General features: G+C 42.7%; 1 protein-coding gene across 2 annotated transcripts in view; it reads right to left on the reverse strand.

Annotated features, from left to right (window-relative positions):
• The window catches only part of LOC130168217 (SPRY domain-containing SOCS box protein 4-like), a 37,696-nt gene that overhangs the window by 6,971 nt on the left and 8,445 nt on the right, over positions 1-22,280 (reverse strand). The window contains exons 2-3 of one of the 2 annotated variants that reach the window (XM_056374899.1): positions 18,719-18,812; positions 5,609-6,494 (exon numbers count right to left, since the gene is read on the reverse strand). In XM_056374899.1, coding sequence (XP_056230874.1) covers positions 5,609-6,317 — 709 coding nt within the window. In that variant the 5' untranslated portion in view covers positions 6,318-6,494; positions 18,719-18,812. Of the gene's footprint in view, positions 1-5,608; positions 6,495-12,867; positions 13,341-18,718; positions 18,813-22,280 lie in introns of those variants that run through there. The other variant, XM_056374900.1, reaches the window with a different exon arrangement.

Here is a 22,280-nt window from a genome sequence, read left to right on the forward strand (position 1 = left end):
CCAAGTTTCAATAACTTTCTTTTTGACTATGCTCCTCACAGAAAACAAATAATATTTAAAATTTCAGTTTTTCCCTAGAGCTTTAGTCTTGTTTTCACAAAAACTGAACAAAGCTTTTTCCTAGCTGTAAAAACGGATGTGTTAGAAAAGAGAAGTGCATGATTTGTGTCCACTGGACAGTTTTGGAACATGAGCAAAATATGGCAGAAGGGTTTTGTTTACACAATAACAGAGTACACAGAATACATTCAAGAGGGCTAAAATAAATCATAAGTCGGAAAAGGGTACAATCATCCCAACAATAAACCAGGCTTTGTTCATTCAATCAGTGTTTTTGGTCAGCTGGCTCCGTGTTTTTATCACCACTGTTCCAAAACTAAGCCTTGGGTAACAGGGTTAGAGTAGGTGCATCAAAACGGATGAAATTCTGACGAGAAACAGATGCATCACCAGCCCTGCTCAAACAACAAACAGCTCTCATTGAATATGAATGCAGAACAGTCACAGTGGCCGCCCTGATAGATCACAGGTGAATCATCACATTTTGACCTACAAATCTTTAGACGGAATAAAATGCTTCAAATTAAAAAATGAGATATTATTGCTAGTTTGCCTCCGGGTGTTTAAAAATCAGAGTCACTATGACAATGATTTAACAGCCAGGATTTTTCATTTCCTCAAAGACGGTTTAAAAATTAAGTGGAGCTGCTCCCAGAGCGAGTCCTTATTTACAATTAGCTTGACCGAGACTCCTTTAAGGTGAAATCCTTACATGAATTGATCAGATATGACTGCCTCCTTCTCTTAAAAAGGACAATGAATAGGTTGATATTGGGGATTTAATCAAAATATTATCAAAATCCTAAATCGGGAGCTGCAATTTTTTTGATTAAGGTAAAATGTGTCTGGCTGTTAAAACCGAGGAAGACAGAAAACATGGGCTTTGACATTATGAGAAGGGATTTTCACCTGAGATTTACCGGTTGCATCATACTTAAACTCAATACTACAACACCAACTGTATGCAACAGGGAAAACCACAGTAACTGTGTGAACATCTCTCACGGTCGAACCACATTCACTCATAATAATGAATTGTATAACAGCACAACGTAAAACGCAATAACACAAGTAAGAATGCTGAAAAACAAGATGAGACTGGGAGGTCCCAAATTAGGGTAATTTTAACCTAATGATGTGTTAACCTGGAGCCCAGTTAAGTATACGTGTGTTCAACCACTGCGTCATGCTCTTTCTAACAAGCCAAACAGCACCAGGTGGCTGATTTCTAATCTACAGCAGCTTTCTCTAAAGCAGTGCATCAGTTCAACCCCCAAGTTGCAGCTTGTATCTGTGCTGTGAGTATTGCTAACAGCTCTGACGGGCAGAAAGACGACACATCATTTACATAGGGCAAGCCCCTCGGCCGACAAACTAGCGAGAAAGCTGCCTGGTCAACAATTAACCACCCACCAAAAAGTCATCTTAACCGTTTCCACAGCAACTGCCACCACAACTGGGTGTGTAAACACTGAAAGAAAGGATTAGGAGGAGGAAGAGGAAGAAGACAGGAGAAAGGAGAACAGAAGGGAGGCGATAAAACACAATAAGAGCTGGAGTCACACAGGGTTCATTGCAAAAGGGGAGGGCATTCATGTCAGTGGAGTGTGTGAAACGCTTCCTCCTCTCTGGACTGCCTCGTTCAGGTGTAAATGAGTTTGGCTCAGCTTTTGCCGCTGCGCTCTCCGGGCCACTGCGGCGTTAGGAGGCTTGTTGTGATGGAGAGAAGAAGACGGCTTTCCTAGAATAGAAGGAGGACGGCGAGATCCAGCAACTCCATTGTCTTGTTCTTAGATACGTTAGCAAGTCAGAGGTATGATAACTGACAAAAATCATGTCTCAGTAGAGTTGGCTTTTTAAGTGTCTCTGGGACTGAGGGCTGCAGGACTTGCGTGTTCGTTGAAACGCGGGAAAGATGAGAAAACTGCATTAATGCAGGGTATTAAGGGACAATACAGACAGGAGAGAAAAGTGAGAGGATATTTATCTCATCTTGCTTTCCAGGGAGTAAGAGATGGGAAAATAAAAAGGGTTGAAGTGAGAGGGAGGGGAGGGAAAAGAAGAGGACGTGAAGAGACTACAAGACGAGCAAAAGACCACAAACCCAGAAAGTGAACAAAAAGTGTGAATCCTCTTTGAGTTTCTATACGAGGACACATGGAAGCGAGATGTGGGAATTGGGGAGCGCCGCCATCGCCGAGCATACATATTGATGCCTCCATTCTTCATCATACAGTCATCTCTCTCGTGTTCTCTGTCAGAAGACAAGTGCTTCAAAAATCAACTGATATCATGCTATGCTATCTTTACTACGCAAATACATATGAGTGAATAATGGCAATATGAATAATGTTGTTAATGCATCATCTATCATCTTTAATATCTACAATAAAGGCAGAAGGAAAAGAAACAAATCAAAGTGATTGATGCAAGTTCAAGCTCTTAAGTTAGCACCATCAGCCGTTTCCATTAGCAAACTGTTTTGCCGTCTTCAAGCTTCATTAGTCAAAGCAGAAAACATATCGATAGATCAAACAATTCACACACTTCTCAAGCTCCAACTTGCCTCTGTGTATCACTACTAATTTTACAGAACAGCAAGATGATAAGAAAGGTGTGGAACTTCACATTCGATGAGGGTTGAGCTACATATTTGCCTGTCACAACGTGAACCAACGGAGCTGTATATATTGTTCAGGTATTGTACTTGGCAATTAAAATATTCGCAGTAGAGCAACTTACATGCTGTATTATTCGAGAAAAACTTCATAAATCACAGGCGACAATGCATGAAGCAAGGATTAGCTTGTTATTTTTCTCACAGTTTTCTTTGATATTCCTAGAAGATGTACATCACAGTTTTATTTAAATTTGATTTTAGGTTATATTTCATGTGTAGGATAAGTTGTTTCATTCATCTTTCTTTGGTAATTAGGTACTGTCACTTTAAGAGACTGCACCTTACTCATTTATTTCAGCTGTGGGATAATACGGTTCTGCATGACCGTCTCCCGTCATGTTTAGTTTATATTTTAGAAAAGAAAATTCAGTGGATTTGACCTGCTTGTGGCACCTGTGGTATAAAAGTTTGTGTTTTCCAACTTTACGACGGAAGCAGAGTGAATTATTGTGGAACCGTATCGGTTGGACACGTGTAAAGCTGAGAACAAGAGCTGGGTCACATTTGTGCAGTAACAATGATCATTCAAATGTCTGACAGATTTCATCATTTTACCATCACAATATGGGCCATACAACATCATGCGTGTGAAAGCTGTTTATACACACACACACACACACACACACACACACACACACACACACACACACACACACACACACACACACTTCCCTACAATGCAAGGCCAGACTCTGAGCTAAGAGACACACTGGGACATCCTCCAGAGTTCCTCCACTATTGGCTGCTGTCCACCCGGACGGACACACACACACACACGGCTCACAGCCATGGACACAGTGTCCAGGCCTCACTGTCAGCAACGCCCCCAGCCTGCTTTGGGTCTTTGTGCAACGTGCAGACTAATGCGAGAGGGAGGACTGAAGACTGCACAATCTGAGGTGCAGTTGTCATGATTGAAATGACTCAACTAGTTGGAATGACGACATGGAGAAGGTCGAGCTGACATGGACATACTGATCGTTCTGGTGACTTCAGGAGAGTGGTAAACAGATATTACAAATTACATCAGAGAGTCGGACCCAGTTTTCTTGTTTTACTCCCTGGGTGTGTTAAAGTACGACTGTCTGGAGATTTGAGACTCACTAAGAAGCGATGGAGGGAAGCAGACTAGAAATAGTACACAGAGAGCGTGTTTAAGCCGCTTCCTATCGGTAAACAAAGCAGCAGTCCCTCTCATTGTGGGCTTTTTATAGATCAGTGCAGACAGAAATGGGCACTGCATATCAATCCTCCACGCTGTCTGAAGAAAAAAAGGACAAATCTGTGAGGAAAGTCTCCTCAGTCTCGCCTTAAACCTAAAATCCTGTGTACTTCTGGAGAGCTAAGACGAGGTGTCGGTATTTAGAAATTAGTCACACAGACAGTTACTACTTAAAACATACTTGTAGAAATTAAAAATCCCACATATTTCACAGATGTTAGAACAGCAAAGATACCATTGCAGCCACACTAAGAGTAGGCATGACTCTGACGTCTAGAGACCTGGAGGGCAGATACACAAATCCTGATTTTCAGGACTATCTGCACAGAGCCACAGCCCTGGATCCACGGTTCAGGTCCGTGCCTTACCCTGAGGAAGCCTCACAGCAGAAAATATGCAGTGATTCACCAAAGAGCTTATGGAAATTGAAGAGCAAGTATTGTTCTATTTTCTATCTTTTACTTTTATAGAACTAAATACCATTGCTCTATTTCTTAAACCAAAGACACCATATTTGTGCCTTTTCCCCACTGTACAGTAGAGAACGCTTTGTTTTTTTTTTTTTTTTTTTTATTGTACATATTTTCAAAACTCAATGTTTTATTTGACATGTCATTCTGCAGGGTCGACAGAGTGAAACCCTGGTGGCAAGTTCGTCCTCCGCAGACCAAGAGGCATCAGAGACATCATTTGCTCGCCTGAAATAATCTGCCATCGCAGAGCTATTTGTAGAGCTCTTTACTACAGAGGAGAGCACATGGATGCAGATCGACTTGCACGGTGGAAAAGCAATGAGCATTAGTGTCCTCATGTTGCCCAGCTGCCTGTGCAATGTTACCTCGCTGACCCGGGTACATTTTCTCTAAAGCAGGGGACGTTACTGCAAGTCGATCTCATCTTGCTGCTGAGATTGTGGACAAATTCATCTCTTTGCACAGGAACATGAAAACAGAACGAACAGAGCAGTGTGCCGTGTGTTCGGTTTATGCTGCACTTTATGTTGATGACCTCAGTCTGTAATTTTTATACAAAAATAACAATGCTGCTCATTAGAAAAAAAAACTCTTAAAAGCCGAACCGCTCCTCCCCTTACTATTTACTGTTCTGATAATAAGGAGGAATGCTGAACTGACGCAGGTATTAAGCCTGGAAAGGTCACAGAGATAAATGCATTTTGACATCAATTATGTATGTAGGCAAAAACCATCTACACACACCAATGGCATTTTACCACCTCCTATATTATCAGGACAAAAAAAAAAAAAAACTTTTACTTTGGAAGCTGCTTCTCTAAATGCTGCCATTTAACAGATTTTGATAAATCATACGGCTCCAATGTGCAGCTTTGTGGCAGCAAACAAGCAGCAGAAGGAATTAGCAGGTGTTGAGGCCAATGAGTGAAGACCGTTACATCGAATACAAGATCTGCAGAAACATGACAAAAGTTCGCTTTTACAATTTTACATTTCAGTGGCACTAACTTTTGTGGCAGCCAAAAGAAAAACTTAAGTAACAGCTCAACTTACACAACCCCTGTACAGTCACTTTTAAAAATTATACTGTGATTGACTGGCTTTTTCGTGTGTGTGTGTGTGTGTGTGTGTGTGTGTGTGTGTGTGTGTGTGTGTGTCAGTTGTGCCACTCACGATCTAGTCCGTTGACGTAGCGAATAGAAACCTCACAGTGTCCCCACACAGCACTGACGATGGGATACAGTCTCTTGCCCTTTAGCCCTCTAAAAGCGACTCCCAGATACTGTCCGTCCACCATGAAGCTCAGCGTCCCTTCATCCATATCTAGTATTACTGTCAGAGAGTCTGGAAGCACAAAAGACTCGTCTGGTTCCAGGAAACAGGGGTACGTGGGCGCCGACGTGGACACGGGCCGGTTCTTTCCATCGTGGTAGAGTCTGTTCCGACCCAGGTCCCAGCCCCAGGACTCAGAGTCCGAGCCCACCAGGGCCATGTAGCCCACCGAGTGTAAAGGTGCTTCAGCGGTGGCCACGCCCACGACAGCATGGGTGCCTCTCTGTCTGGCCGGCCAGTGAATCCTCCAAACATGGAGGCCCCTGGTGTAGCCCACCCTGCCTCGGATACAGTCTGTGCTCTGTGCTACTGGGTGTCGGTGGAACGTCAGCTTGTCGTCCTCCTTTACAAAGACATTGAGGGACCGGTCATCGGGGTTCCAGGCGTGGCGAAGCTGAGTCTCAGGACTGGCCGCTGGCATGTCCAGCAGCAAGTCCAGCCTGGGGGGCCGACAGAAATCTGGGCCCCGCAGCTCGCGGCGCACCGGATGATACGAGGGCTCCCCTCTTACATCCACTGACTTAATACTGGCTGAGATCTTCTGGCCCATGGCTGGGTAGGTCCAGGGCAGGAAGGGACAGAGGGGAGGGAGATGGATGGACCAAGGGTGGTAATGAGGGGGCGGTAGGTCCGGACGTTACCTCATGGGCGCAGTAGCAACACAGTGGGTCCTGGGTGGAGAGATGCTGCTGGACACACGTCTCTTCAGCCAGGGGGAACCACACTCCTGAAACACAAACAGAAAACATGTCTCTAATGTACAGTGTGAAATTGTTTAACATCTTGGCTCTTGGTTAATCAGCAGTGAGGACACAACAACCGATTACTGTTTCATACAGTACTCCAGGGTCCAAATGTAACTATAAATTCACAAGTTTCTCAATATCAATTCAAGATAATAGCTAGAAAACCTCAAATTAAAATGTTCAAACATGACATGGTTTCTGCTTCTCAAATGTGAGGATTTGCTGTTTTTTTTTCCTTGTGTAATAAAGAAACACCTGTGAAAGTTTGTTCAAACTACCTTGACGATGACACTAAATATAATGTAGAAATTTAAACTGGATGTCATTGGATTTTGGAAAGCTGCTTGGCTAAAACACTTGGAGATGTCACCTTAAGCCTGGTAAATAAAAACACTTGTTGTTTCAGGTGCAAGTATGTAAAAACACAGAGACTGGCAGGAGCAGAAGCAGAAGTGGGAAGATGGCATCGACAGCGCTGGCCTCCAGCCAGAGCTGCAAAGAGGAGGAGACATGACAAGGAAGGAGAAATGAAGGATGAACTTCTCTTCACCTCCAGCACTCCTGTGGCCTTTAGTTGCCAGTTTAAAGTATGAACAAACAAAACATTTGAGTTTTTGCCTGTGTGAATGCGTCTGCTTGTTTGTAAATTGATATCTTGACAATAATTTGAGAAACAACAAACTATGCTCTAAAAGAGATTGCAGCAATCTAGCGATGATAGCTGGCACAGACACACTCAGACACAGGGAGGATTTGCTGAAACACGCTGCTGACTTCAGTGTGCGCTCTCTCTATTCTTAGCCAATCCCATCTTAACCGAGCAAACAAATGTGATGCAATTCATATTTTATCAGTATTTATAAGAAAATGTTTCCTGTGCATGCTGAGTTTAGCAGACTGAGAGCCCTTAGCTACTTCCAAACCTGATGCGTAGTTTCCCTGAATGAACAAGCCGAGAGAAGCTGATCCAAATCTGCTGTACTGACATCAGTCCTTCCTATAAGCAACCCCTGGAATGTTTTTCTCACTGCGCTGGTTCTTAGAAAAGGACTCCACATGACTCTTCCAGGGAAAGTACAGAAGGGAACTGCTACAGATCAACCAGGGGAGGCTTGAATCACACACACACAAACATGCACAGATGCAGTGTGTGTGTGTGTGTGTGTGTGTGGGTGTGTGTGTGTGTGTGTGTGTGTGTGTGTGTGTTAGATTGAAACAGATGAAGAGATGAAGGGATTGAAATGAGATTTGTACATTTTACACTTTGAAATGCAACAAATGGAAACGGCTTTAACTAGATAAACCCCCCCCCCCCCCCCCCCGCAACCCCATGCAGGGCTCCGCCGGTCTGCACGACACGAGACGGCGTTTCCTGCATTTCAATAATGTTCCTGTTTAAACGCTACAAAACAAATACGTTGTGAATTGTGGAGATGAAAGGAGACGCAGGAAAATAATGTAACTGATGACAATGTGATGAAAAGGGCAACACACAAGAGCGCGCTATCGCTATCGCATGACCACAACCCATAAAGAGTGATAAGCTCTGCAATCCAATATTAATTCATACCATCAGAGATGATGCATGGAGCCATTTCCAGACAAATGAAGGGACTATTTATCACACGGCATGATTCAGTAAGGAACAATGAAATTGTAATCTCAGTAGCCATCAACCGCTCAAGCTGACATTTATTTGTGTGTGTCTTGCATCGCATGCATGACATACGCAAGCCCTTACTGCTAATGTACGGGCAGATTTTGCTGGCAACTCCTCAAGCATTAACCATCAGTGGGGAAACACTTGGCCGGGCAATTAGGAGACGAGCTAGAGAGAGATGATTCACAGGGATCAGGAGGGGCAGAGAGAGGAAAACTGATGAGTGACAAAGAGGATAATTAGCTGTGTTTTAGATATCCACGCTGATTCACAGTGACCAGTTAATCTTAAAAACATACAGTGACATGCACTGTACGTCTGCAATTCAACGACTGCAGCCAAGCTTGGATCACACACACGTCTAAATTTGTAGTCACTCAATCTGGTGTTGTGTGTATCCACAGTACTTTAAGTGTACGGGGTCTGTCTGAGTTCAAGTCCAAGTCTATTATTAGGTGTGAGTTTTTAAGTATGTGTAATAGACTTGTCAGGGTGGTGATGGTGGCCGGGAGCACGGCTGCTGGGAACCAGGGAATCAGATGTTTCTCACTTTATTTTCAGCCCGAGTATCCTGCATAGTTCAAATATTACAGCAATAATTCAGTAGAAATTACAAAGAAGGAAAAAAAAAGGAAGAAAAAAAAAACTATTTTCAGCTCGTCTGCTCTGCACAACCAATAAAACAGTGATGAATGAAAATGATTCATACCACTAAAAACCAAAACCTGGATCCTGCTGGATACAGGATACAGCAACAATTGGGAATTCCAGCCAGAGGTTGTTTTGGAGGAGAATACAGAGGCAGTGAAGAGGTCCCGTCAGCCTCTCCAAGAGAGACCCTCAGGGAATATTTGATGCCATCCACACGGAGCTGATGACATCAAAAAAGTGCTTCCAGCTGTTGAATATCAAACTTCATAAATCAGCCTCACTCCAGTGCTCGGACCAGCAGTGCTGCCTGAGTTTCTACACACACACACACACACACGATTGTGACTGATTGAGACCTTTATCTGCAACATATCAGCCATAATCAATTAACCTGGTGACTTAAAATGTATAACACACAGTGTATTAAGCAAGTGTATTCATTTCTTATGTAAATAGTAGAGTAGAGAGTAGGAAACCCTACATTCATTGAAGTAAAAGAAAAACTGGTGCAAACTGGTGCAAACATAACCAGGAGTCAATTATTTTAAATGGGTGCTGGGAGACGGCGAGAGAAGAACCGGAGCGATCAGGATGTCGAGGTCATGATGCTGGCTTCATACTCAGTTCACACAATTAGCAGAAACCAGTCTAAAGTGAATGAATGCACTGAAGCAGCAGACATAAGCCTTGAACAGGCCGTTATGACTCTTACTGCTCTCTTCATTACGTGCAGGTGTCTGACATGTATATCACATGTAGTACCTGCAATATACATGTAGTGCAGTGAAAATGAAACAGCCTCACCCTTTTACTGTACATCACCTGGAGTTGAGGATAAGGAGATGTGGAAAAAGCTGGCTTAATATTAAAAAGGTGAGAGAAGGGGCAGAAGAAAAGCAGGCTGGGAAGAAGAAGAAGAAGAAGTTCAGAGACGAGTGGAGTGTTACTGAAGAGATGAGAGGCAAGGAGAAGCAAAGGAGGAACATGAAGGAGAGAGAGGAGAGCTGAGAGAAGTGATTACGGAGGAGAGAAACACCGATAGGGCAGGTGAGAGACGGGGTCATGGTGGGAACTCTAAAAGAGAAGTGCAAGAACAGAAAGGATGAGAAGAGCACCCTGCACCATCTCCCTCATGTTTGACTTCAGTTTATCTGCCCCATTTCTTTAAAAAAGGAGGAGAAAAAAAAAAAAAACGATCAGCCCAGTGATTTCCCTAAGCTCTGAGCGTAGGACAGATGGGATGTGAGGAGGAACTGGAACCGTTTAAGATGCAACTTGACCAGAATCCACGGCACATAACTTGTTATCTCCAGCAAGGGGAGGCAGTGACATGAAGAAGGCCGCTGGTAGCGTGACAGCCATTGTTAGCATATCAAACATGCACAGCCTGCCTTAACACAAGCAACCCCCACCCAAACACACACAAGCACACACACAGACACATGCGCACGCACACACGGCTTGAGGGCACAGAAATGCAGACTGGTAATGTGGTGACTTTGAAGTATCACCCACTCAAACGCACACACACACTCTCTCTCTCTCTTATCTGCACACCGGCGTCGGAAAAAAAAATCAGCTGGGGGGCGATGACGACACGGATATGAGCATGTACACGTCGTCCCACTGGGACAATGACAGACTGGCAGGCTAGCTTAAGTATTCATTACAGGGATGAATCAACAGTTTACAGGTGGCAATACGTGTGCAAACCGAACAATAAGCATGTGTTTTCAGATTCCAGTTACATTTTCCTTAGTCTGAATATAACATTAAATTATTCAACTGTTCAATTACTCAACAACATGAGCGATTGGGGGGGGGGGGGGGTTTAAATTGTTTGTTGTACAACAGGTGACTTGGATGATAAATAAGGAATAAAGTAATAGTCGTAAAACTAAACAGATGGAGCGAAAGCCAAAGTAGCACTAAGCGTAAAATCCAAAGTATAAAACATTAACATGAAGATATGCGATGAACTCCTTCTACAAGCAAGAAGACGACACTAGTGCAAATCAAAACTAAACAAAACCTACAGCTTCAGTTTCTTCAATCAGACACACTTCTAAATTTGTATTCTGAGCATATAACAACTGTTCTGCCATTACAGATTCACAGTTTTTTCTGCCATGCTGTGATTTTGAACTCAGCGTTTTTTGGACTACAAATACAGACTACAAACTAGGTTTTCCATCTTGCACACATGTAGAATTTGTGTGCATGCCAGTGACCAGCTGAGGCTCGGTTTAAGAGTGAGGCAATGCGAGGAGACACACGGCATTTTATCAGTCAGCCTTTGTCTGCATTCGTTTTTTTTTTTTTTTTTTTTTTTTTTGAGGAAGACTTGTATGACATTGTGCTGTCCCAGACAAGAGTTTACAGTCATGAGAGAAACGCTGTGAGATTATTGGTTGTCGATCCAAAACAGTGAAAGTCCACGGTTTAGAGTTTCGACGCCAAATTTCTGACGGTGTAAGAAATTCAGGACCAAAACCACACAATGTGACTTCTACCAATCAGAATGTAACAGGAAATGAATCAGAATACACAGCGACATAGCGCAATGCTACGGCTAAGAACACGCTCTTTATTCTGACTCATTCGCCCCCTTTTATCCTCACCACCTCTTTTCCCTGGTTACAACAGGCTTCATAATCTCCGCCTGCTCCCTTGGTGATGGTGGCCACTGCTTGTTTATTGTTTTGTCTCTTTTTCCAAAATGCGAGAGCAGCTCAGGATGACGCAAGCTGACGACATGTCTCTGCTCGAATCCGTTTTTTTGTAATATCCAACAAGTCCGTCTCAAACAAGATGAACAAGACTTTTAGACCCATCGCATGCAGCGCCACAAGTCAACAAATGTGAAGGTTGGACAAAATCTAATTAAAGCAATATAGCATGTTACTGTCATTCAGGCAGCACTTTGGAAAACAAGCAGCTCAAACCATTTTATTTAACTTATTAGATATGACTTAGAACAGCTCTCAGCATTTGGTTTCAACAACAGGACTTTTTCTTTTGGACACCGTCGCCGTGGAGACGCAGGTTGTTTGTTTCTTTCAGTTTGTTTTAGGATTGGATTTGACTGCAGATGTCATTTTTCCCCATTAGTAAATGATGGCTAACAGAGCTACAGCTCATTTATTACTATTTGGGCAAAACATTACTCAACAATGACGGCAACCTGTTTAATTTATGGTCGAATCCAAGTGCAGTTGTTAATGCTGCTGTTGCCTCAGAAAATATTACCAGGTTATTTCTGTTAGACTCTTTTGATACAGATTATTTACACAAAACTTTTCATTACAACTTTGGCTTTGTTTTTGGGGCCAAATATTTTTGTTGGAGGGTCAGATTAGGCCCCCCGTCCACTGTTTGCCCACCACTGACTTCTCAGCTCAGACTTCCAGGTTATCCAAAGTGTAATTATGAGTCAGGACTGCACTGGCTTCATGTACGGGCAGAGTAACACAAGACAAGAAGAGAGTCTTCAATCATGTGTCACTCTCCCACCTCGCAGTCACTCACGTGTGTGTAACACTACACTGAAGGTCTAACGCCGTCTATAGCTGAGCGGCAGGAGCAGTAACTGAACACAGTCCGTCCTTTTCACATGCAGAAACAGCAACAACAAACATGGAAAATTGAACTAATTAAAATGAAGAAGCCACAGAAGTTGTTTACAACGAGTAAGTAGGCACATCTCGAAATTAAAATAAATATCACTACACTTACATCAAAAACCGAAACTTACAAAACAAAAAAAAAAAAAAAAAAAAAAAAAACACAAAAAGCCACTATGAATTTCAAATGAAACAGCTTTGATGTTTCATTTCATTCAGACTTTTCTGGGACATGCAAACACCCTGAGAACGCTGCAGCACGCAGCCGGAGAGACTTTTAGAAACGGTGGGATAAGCCCAGCAGCGCTCTTGCCAAGAGAGAGAGACGGAAAACCAGAGAAAAATGTCAGAGATGTTGAGAGAAGACACAAACAAGAGGTCAAGAGACAGAAGTCGCCTGTGAGAAGGGAGACGTCTTACCATGAAAGCATTTCTCCGAAATAGTCAGGCGGCTCTCACACAGCAATGTGAGCACGCAATCACAGCAGCCGAGTAGGAGAGTGGGAATACTTGCTCCTCAGTCTGTAGTCCAAAATGAGGTTAGTACACAGTCAACAGCCAGACGAGTGTGGGACAGGGCAAAGATAGAAAGAAAAAAAAAAAAGGAAGAGTGTGCGTGTTTGTGTGTGTCGGTAAGTCGGTGAGTTCCTGCTTGTGACGTGAGGATGGGGAAAGAATAAAAAAAAATAAAAAAAGCCTGGCTCCAGTTCCCAGCTAAGACTGGAAAACAGCTGCTGGAGGGAGGAGGAGGGAAGAGAGGAAAGGATAGAGAGGGAGGGAAAAGGGGGAGGGCTTAGTGTGGAGCACGCTCAAAGTCTTTCCCGAGCAGTGCAAAACCACCCACTCTTTCACAGATGCACCGACTGTTTGCCTCTTAAAAAAAAAAAACGATGGGAAGAAATGTGGACACACACACACACACACACACACACACACACAAAATTGTACCACATTTGCAATGTAACAGCTCATTTCCATTCTACTCCGCTGAGCCTGAGAGTGGACATTGGCCAAAAACAACAGTTCTTTGGAAGTCTGTCTTGTGTCGTAGACAAACAACAGTCCAAAATCTAGCGTGTGATTTTGCTGACTTAGGTATTCAGGATGAAGGTTTTCACACCAGTACACACATGTGTAGAGCAAGGTGACAGCTGCACACTTCTAGTCTAGATGATGTACATTTTTACAAACATCCACCTAATAAAGCCGTGATGTGGCAGGAGTAAGTCAGACTGACTGACCGTGTTCTCTTGTCGCTCGTTCTCGAGACAGCAGTCGACCCCCTGGGGGCAAACTGTGTTCACACGCAACACAAAGTGATTTTCTTTCTCATTTCGATCTCTGCAGTGATGTTGCAGACAGTGGGATTCTGCCGTACTACCTGTGTGGATGTTTACTGTGACGACAAGCAGAGTCTGTATGAAACTGCAGACAGACTGATTTCTAAATTTACCAGCAGCTCATGTTCCACCTATTTTCCTCTAAACAATTGACCCCTCCTGCCTCTTCCTCTGTTCTGGGAATAATATAACTGAAAATCTGCCCTTAAGCTGAAAGTGTTTGTTTTTTACTTGAGCTGATATACTTTATGTCGTACGGATCTACATCTTTTCATCTCCATTTGTAGCACTGAATAGTGCTGCTCACATTTGCTGTGGAAATTAGGGTTTGTGTAATTCAGACATTTGCTATACATCTTAATGAGGACATTTACATGTGTTTTGTTTTTTTTTTTTTTCAGTTTAGCCTTTAAGTATTTGTTTGTTTCAGCCTGGATTCTGTATGTTTTACTGGAATCAATAAACACAACATTTTAAAATAGGACTACAGCCAAGATGGACCTCACGAGGCTGATGCTGATTATATACCCCAGGACCAACTTGTAGAATGAATTAAACATTGAGCATTAAACAGTCTCTTGCATTAGGCCATGTTGCTACAAGGGCTGGGTTGGAAAATAAATGAATTTATAAATCAATCTCTAATTCAAATTGATCTTCATTTGAATAATCCCCTATAGATTCATGAAAATCAAAAGATCGATCTTTTATTATGCGCCTTTTACAGACTCGGGTGGAAACGTGAAGCTGTAACCCCCGTTAGTGTCGAGTGACTGACTGGCCTTCTGGTCGACTGAAGACACGTGTCTACAGGCAGATGTGTGGTTGCATTTCGGATTTAAAATAAAAATAAAAATAAACTACGATGACAGCAACAAGCAAAAGACAAAAGCAAAGCCAGATGCAAGATGTGCACGAAGAGGCACAGTGCCCATCGGTACACACTGTACCTATTATTTCTTAAGATGTGCGTCCAAACTGTTCGTCATGTTACATTAAAAAGTGCATTAATGTAAATGCTTTGGGTCCATTTATAATTTAAACATCTATATTTTTAATAATGCCCCAGGTTAGTTCTCTGAGAATCTCATTCCTATCTAAACAAAATTGGTGTTGTAACTATAAAAACTCTAACTGAATCGAATCTAATCAAATGGAGAACTTGTGAATCAGAGGTGAATCAATTCAGGAAATCAGTGGCAGCAAACCAGTACTAGTTGTTGCAGGTATCGATGAGACAATAAAGATTTCAAGCTCAGCAGGAGGATGTGGCTACATGAGAATAAGATGTTTATCTGATGTACTCAGTTATGACAAGGTACCCCACCCAAGCCTTCTTTTCTCTTCCTCTCTCCTTGACTGTGGCACCATCCCCCGCTCTCTACCTATGTATCCGTGCTTCTCTCGCTCTCATCTTTCTCCCCTGGGAGACAAGAAAGCCCTCCTCTCACTTGTTACCTCCCCCTCAGAAAACACACAACAGCAATCCTCTCTGCGTGCTCGCACTCTTCAGCCTCAGAGGTGTTGCATGCTCAATTCAGTGAATGTTAACTCAGTACGACTCTGCTCAAATTAATTCAGAAAGCAACAAAAACCAAGGTGGAGCTTTCACTGTACAAAAGAAAAATGCACACTCACGACATTCATAATAGATTCAACCACAGCCATCCACCCCGAAGGCTGCTGCTGCTGCTTGCCCCAGGACTCCCATTGTTTTGACGTGGTGTACTGATAGCAGAGCAGCAACAAGCTGAATGACCTCAAGTACCAGAGAGAGTGGGCCTGAACTGCACCCAATACACATGCATGTGCTTGTGGGCGGCTACGCTGCACTGTCATTTAGAGATTCAAATCACTGCGAGAACACCAAGAACTTAGAGTGTAAATAGGACCCAGGCAGTTGATTGCAAGGACACAGAAAAGTCGGAAGAACAGGCAAGAAATCAGAAACAGGGTGATGAATATGAGTTAAATAATGAATACCTGAAGAGAAGCAAAGACAGGAGTGTAAATTTAAAAACTACGGAATAAAACATGATAGCACACAGGGCTGTTAAACCTCGATGGAAATAAAACTGCATAAAACACGAACTGCACTGTGATCAAAAAACATTAAAACCATTCTTCTTTCGTCTCCAATGAAGTAGATGGATGACTTTACAATGTGCAGATCAAAGAGCCTGGTCGACCGAGGTGGCGGGCCAGTCAATAATAGAGCTATTTGTCAAAATGACTTCCTGCTCCTCAGACAAAGACACACCCAGCAGCTGAGGATGAGGAGCAGTTTGCTGTCTCCATGTCTCCGTTTACCCAGGAGAAGAATCTGTTGGCAACCTTGTGTTGGGGCTAACCCTCTCTGAGAATCCATTTCTTTCCCTTGTCCACACACACACACACACACACACACACACACACACACACACACACACACACACACACACACACACACACACACACACACACACACACAGACACACACACACACACAAGTGCAATTCAAACACCAGACATAAAAAGCTGAACCTGCCTCCCAAGAGTTGGAAAAAAGATCTTTTCATGGTGAAGTGTGATCAGTCAGGAAACTAAGCTACATCTTTTAACACTCCCACCCACTAAATGAATAATTTCAGCAGCTGAATTGAACAGGAGACTCTAGATTGCCAATAGGTGTGTGTAACCTTATGTTCCTTTAGAGACTTATACAGGGTTTCCCCTTGATCCCAATGCACACTGGGATGCTGCAGCCTATCTGTTGACCCTGAACAGGAATAGACAGGTTGAGCATGTAGATGGTTTTCACATAGATAATATGATTGTATTATCGATATGGAAAACATTACTGATGCGAGTGTGACGGACAAGATAAGATAAGAGAGACTCATTGCTCATTTCAGAGATTAAACAGTGAAGGATTATATGCAGTTATGTAACATTAACAGAAACATAATCAAGCATTTTGATAATGGACTTATTTATTTAATGAAAATAAATAAGTAAAAGGGGAGGGGGGGGCTGGCAGGATGGGCTACTCGTGGCTTCAGCACTGACTTGCATCTTTGTCATGCTTTTCATAAGCCGACATATACACAAGTACAGCTCGACCACACCAACACTCCCTTCACACACTGATGTGATTAGAAAATAGGCTGCACACGTATTACAAGCTGAGCTGCATTAAGCCAGAGAAAAGCCCGGCCATTGTTTGACAGTGAACATCCAACTACACGGAACAAAGTCGGCTGCTCTTCTGGTTATCGTGATATCTGCGGGATCCGCTGTGTGTGCTGCAGTCAATTAAGGAGACAGTCAGGGTAACCGGGGTCAGCGAGTTCACCTTAACTGAACCGACAGTCTGCAAGTGGGGAAATTCCAGTTGTATTGCTGCCATATTCGCAGAGTAAGCTCGCAGAGACAAGACTTGTTGTTGCTGCATGGTAATGTTGGCTGGAGCTCCCGGGACAACAGACAAAGCAAATCACCACACAGAAAAAGCGTCCTGTATAAAATGTTCAGTTTTTGTTGACACTGCCGCTTTACTTATGCATTTATTCTATTCTAAATTAGACATTGTATACTGCGGTTGTGCCGAGTTGAACTGGATCATGATAAACATTTCTAATTTATTTACATTTATGACGAAATAAACCTTTTAGAACAATCTGACAATATGCTGCAGCCTGTTATAGAAGACACAAATTACAACCTCTAATTTCACCATCGAATTGAATTAACGCCTCTCACACAAGCTCAAAAACAAATAAAAATTCTAAGCTGACCATGAATGCAACACATGTTAGTCATGTATAATGCATGACCTGTTCGCTGTGTGTTCCCTGTCTCTTGTCCTTTGGGCTCCAGACCCCAACAACTCCCACACATGAGCTAGATTACAAGAGCAGCTATTCAATTCTTAGAGTACATCTAATGTTTCCACAAGGAAAAACACATGTTTTAATCCAGGCAATACAGTATTTGTTTAAAAAGGACGATTGCGTTGGATTGCATCACAATGTGCAGTGTTTGTTGTTTTGTTTTGTTTTTTTTTATCAAACACAGGGTTGTTGTGTTGAATTGATTTGGTGCATGCGACGCATATGTCGCTGCCACATGTCAAAAAATATTGTTATTCTGTCAGCATTCAGCACACAGTTTCCATTTGGGTACATGTTAGGTTGAATTCACTTTGTTAAAAACTCATCTGGCTCCAATGAGCAGTTTGCAGCTGTGGGACTCCTCTGTCACTTCGGCATGGTTCAGGCAGGGCCATAGCAACCTTATTCACGGGGATTTGTTGTGCGGCACTTTGAGGTTGTTTGCATTATTTACGATGTGGTCTTGATTAATTGGCCCGTAACAAAAAGCGCTTTAATCATCCTGGTGTCTGCGAGCAAAGTCAGAACTAATGATGGCATTTTTTTTTTTTTTTTATTTATGCGATGGTTTCTGTAACTTCAAATACTTTACTTTCATATTTGGTTTTCAGGAAAAACTTGATTCTGTAGCTTTAAACTGACATACAAACCCATGGGACATCCTGCACCTGGGTCAGGTCATTGTATTGCAGTTATAAAATGTGGCACTTAGGTTAGTGCCCTAAACCTGCACTACATATCAGCTGCTTTATTTTTTTAGGACCTGCTGAAATATTTAGCAGGCAGCTTGGATCAGTTTCCCTGCACCTACAGGTTACTTGAAACCAGTCTGCTCATGTTTCCCCAGCTGGGTTTAGAATGAGAGCAACATCATTGAAATCAGTCAATCTGTCCAATCAGCCAGTTTTCATCAACAGACAGTCAGTCATGCTTCCATCACCACCAATATAATTTACCACAATGCATAGCTTTGACCAGCTCTGGAGCGTGAACATAGATGGAAGAGGACTGCACAAGTCTGTAGATGAGCACAGTTGGCTGTGGGGACTGGAAGCTCACCTCTTAATCCATTTGAGTGAGGGCGTCTTGAGAAAAGTGCATCTCTGCCGAGGCAATGGGGCGCAGGTCACGACGTCAGAACTCTGGTTGTTTCCTGTTGAGAAAAGCAGCAGATGTTTGATCAGGTTGAAGCTGAGACACACGAGAAGAGAGTGTTTAATTATTAAACGAGATAACATACATGTTCGCCTCGTGAGTCACTAACACACCGCTCCGCTTACAGCTGACGAGGAAGAAGTGCTGCCGATATTTATAAATGATAACCGTCAGGCATCTTAATGAGCTCCAACACTGAATGCTCAACAGAACAATTAGAGGCAATGCTCTGACATAATGTTTTGCATTATACATATTAAGTACCACTAGCATCCTCCGGAGAAAACCTGTGTTTGTTTGGGTCCAGTTCAAATTCAGGCCAAGATGAAACAGCCCAAAATAAAAAGGCAGTGACAAACGGAGATAAAGAAGGAAGGAAGGAAGGAACAGAGGAACAAGAAGGAAGAGAGAGAGACCTCTGCTCTCTTGAATATTCATGAGTCTGTGCAATCTTAATGTTCATCAAATTTTAAGATGACTCCTCTTCAAACATTAAAAAGCCAGGGGGCATGGTGGTGTCCCCTGCCTGTCATTGGCAGCTGAAGTTGAACGATCAGGCTGGAGTAAAAATCATCACGTCCACATTACTCCCGAGTTTTCGAGCCTCTAAAACTGAGACTTTTGGAAACGCTGGTGACCTGTTTTAGTTTGAATCTGGGGTTGCGTTGTAGTCCGGACGGGCTGAGACCTTTAGAAAATATGACGTAGACACACACGGTCGCTGCCTGATTGGGTCTTATCAGCCTCGACTACCAGTGGTGAAGGTCAAGCAACCTGGATAACGACTTACAAAAGGTTACTGACACCGTTGTCTTCGCTAGCAGCTGTTGTGGAGACACTCTGCATTTTAACGCTACAACTGTCTTTTCCTTTCTTCGTTCGTAGTATTCTCTGCAACTAATTAGCTTCAGCGTGGACAATCTGCTTCCTGTTTACACCGGCTCGTGCTCGTGTATGTGAATTGTGATTTGTGAGATCATTTTCGTTTTTTATAATGAAATAGCGTTATGAATGTAGACTTCCAGTAAAGATGTTAATGTTAATGTTAATCAATTATTGTGTGACAGATGGGGGTTAGCAGTGCTGCAGCTTCATTACTCCCCGTGGTCAAAGCACTACTTTTACTCCTGTCAAATTCCATCTGTTAAGTAATTCTCACAAAACGCTTACTGCCCCCTGAACAAGTGAAAATCAGTCCTTTAAGACTTGGGCCACTTGAAGAGACAGCAGCAATCAGTGCATTTGCATGTACTTAAGAAATCAAATTATTCTTAGCCTTTGACAGGAACCCAATTTGTAAAAAAACATGTAAATGAGAAAAACTGTTTCTTTTAACACATTAAGTGATTAAAAGATAAATTAGTTAACATAGGCAGATTTCTCCCTGTAACCTTGTAAGTGTAGTCAGTGAGACATCAACTCTGATTAATATGAACTGCCACTCTCAAGTTCCTCCCTTCACTCCTTTTTTTTTTTACACACACGCACACACTTTGGCAATACAGCACTTACTAAAAGACTTGATAATTATGCATTCAAATGAGCAATGGGGGAATGTTTGGCAAAGAAAGCAGAGCTGGACTGGTGCAGGGCGGGTTTGGATAGAACCCGAGTTGTAAAATGAATCAGCATGAATCAATGGGGCCTTGTGGATTCTCACGCTGATTAAATGAACCGCAGAACACCAAAGCACCAGCTCCTCTCTTAAGACATCAAAGTCCCCTGATGTATCAAGTTCATTAGGAAACCTCACCTTGTAATAAATAAGCTACAGTTGTCAATCTGCTAATGAAAACTCAAACCTACAGTGGGTCAGCGAGGAAAAACAAAGCCACTCTTATATATACGGGTCTATAATCCCAGGGGCATATTACCGTGGTAACAAACTGTAGCTCAAACAGGAGCTTTTTGAAATAAGATGCAAGTGGAACGGCTTCACAAATGATCCACTGAATTAGATGATGTGGCAGCAGGATGCATTTCTTCCAAATGATCAGCCATTTAGAAAAACAACACACACACACAGACAGACACACACACACACACACACACACACAGACAGACACACACACACTAACTGATCCAGGCCTTGATAGTGTGTGGTCTAACGAGACAGCAGGATGGCTCACATGTCTTACACAGTAGCCTTTTCTCCAGTGCCTGACCGTCACCACCCGTTTCCTCCCACTCTCGCCCACACACGGATCCAGTAACAGTCAGTGAGCTGCTGCACTGAGCTGGTGTGGAAACAGAAGTCAAGGTGATCTGAAGGACGTGGCAAACAGATGACCGCAGAGGAAACAGTCCTCAGTACATCTGAGAACTTTCCTTTAATTTAAAACACCACATGCATGTATGTGCTGGCTTACTTCCTCTGGTCAATTTCCACTAATTCATGACTTTGCCTTTATTAACCCCGGGTAGTTAAACCAGTATACGCCATCAGAAGTTCAGAAGTCAGATCGTTTCAATGGGTGTAGTGGATAGTGCATAGCTAATAGTTAATTTGTGGTCATTTTCATCTGCACAATTTAGGGGTGGGTGATACACATTATGAAATTAAAAAAGGGATTCTCCACTGAAAACATGATTCTACAATGTAAGAGAACAAAGAAAAAAGATTATATGATTTAAAAAAAAAAAAGATATGTTTATTGGCTTAATATAAGAAGGACAATGAGGTCATGTCCTCCTGAACACAACACTGAGTTCAAATCCTGCTCTCTAGATTACACATTTTGGAAAAATTTGAGTTCAACAGAGTTGAAAGATAGTATGCTGCAGAACAAACAATCAGTATTTCATTTACAAAAAAATTAAGTCTTTTATCATAACAAACCAGCTAAATTGCTTTTACAGCGTCTTGCTGGAGATTGAAACTATAGTGTTGGTGCCCTTATGTTAAAAATGAGGTGCCAGAAGGAGGAGATCAAATAAATTGCATCTGCTCTGGGAGAGATAACCATAGCAGATAACAGATCTGGAGTTCTTAATAAAAACATACATGCACATCGGTGAAGCCTAAAGCTAATTAGGGCAAAGTTCTGTCGTCACAGAGGTGATTCCCAGCTGGAGGAGAGCAAACGCAGCGCCTGACTCAGAAAACTGCAGCCGCCTTGCTCCTGCGAGGTTTTAATGTCATGTGACAATGGCAACGTTCTGCAGTGCTGGCGAAAGTCAGCCAAATTTTCTAACTAGCCAGCATTGTTTTAAAACCTGCATGCGTCATGTTAAGTCAGCACTGTGCAGCGCCACATTTAGTCAAATGACCCTACTGCCTGTGCGTAACCTGCGGGTGTGACATGGTTCATCAGGAGTTATGTGTACTAAAACCAAAACGCGTGTGTCCACCCCTGGTACGACTGAGTGCAACACTATGGACGTCATCCAGGAGAGACAGTGTGAAAATGTGCCTCATTATCTCCATACGTAAAACGATATCGCTTCCCTCTCCTCTCTACAATGG

This window comes from Seriola aureovittata, chromosome 4 (genome assembly GCF_021018895.1).
Source record: "Seriola aureovittata isolate HTS-2021-v1 ecotype China chromosome 4, ASM2101889v1, whole genome shotgun sequence".
Lineage (NCBI taxonomy): Eukaryota > Metazoa > Chordata > Actinopteri > Carangiformes > Carangidae > Seriola > Seriola aureovittata.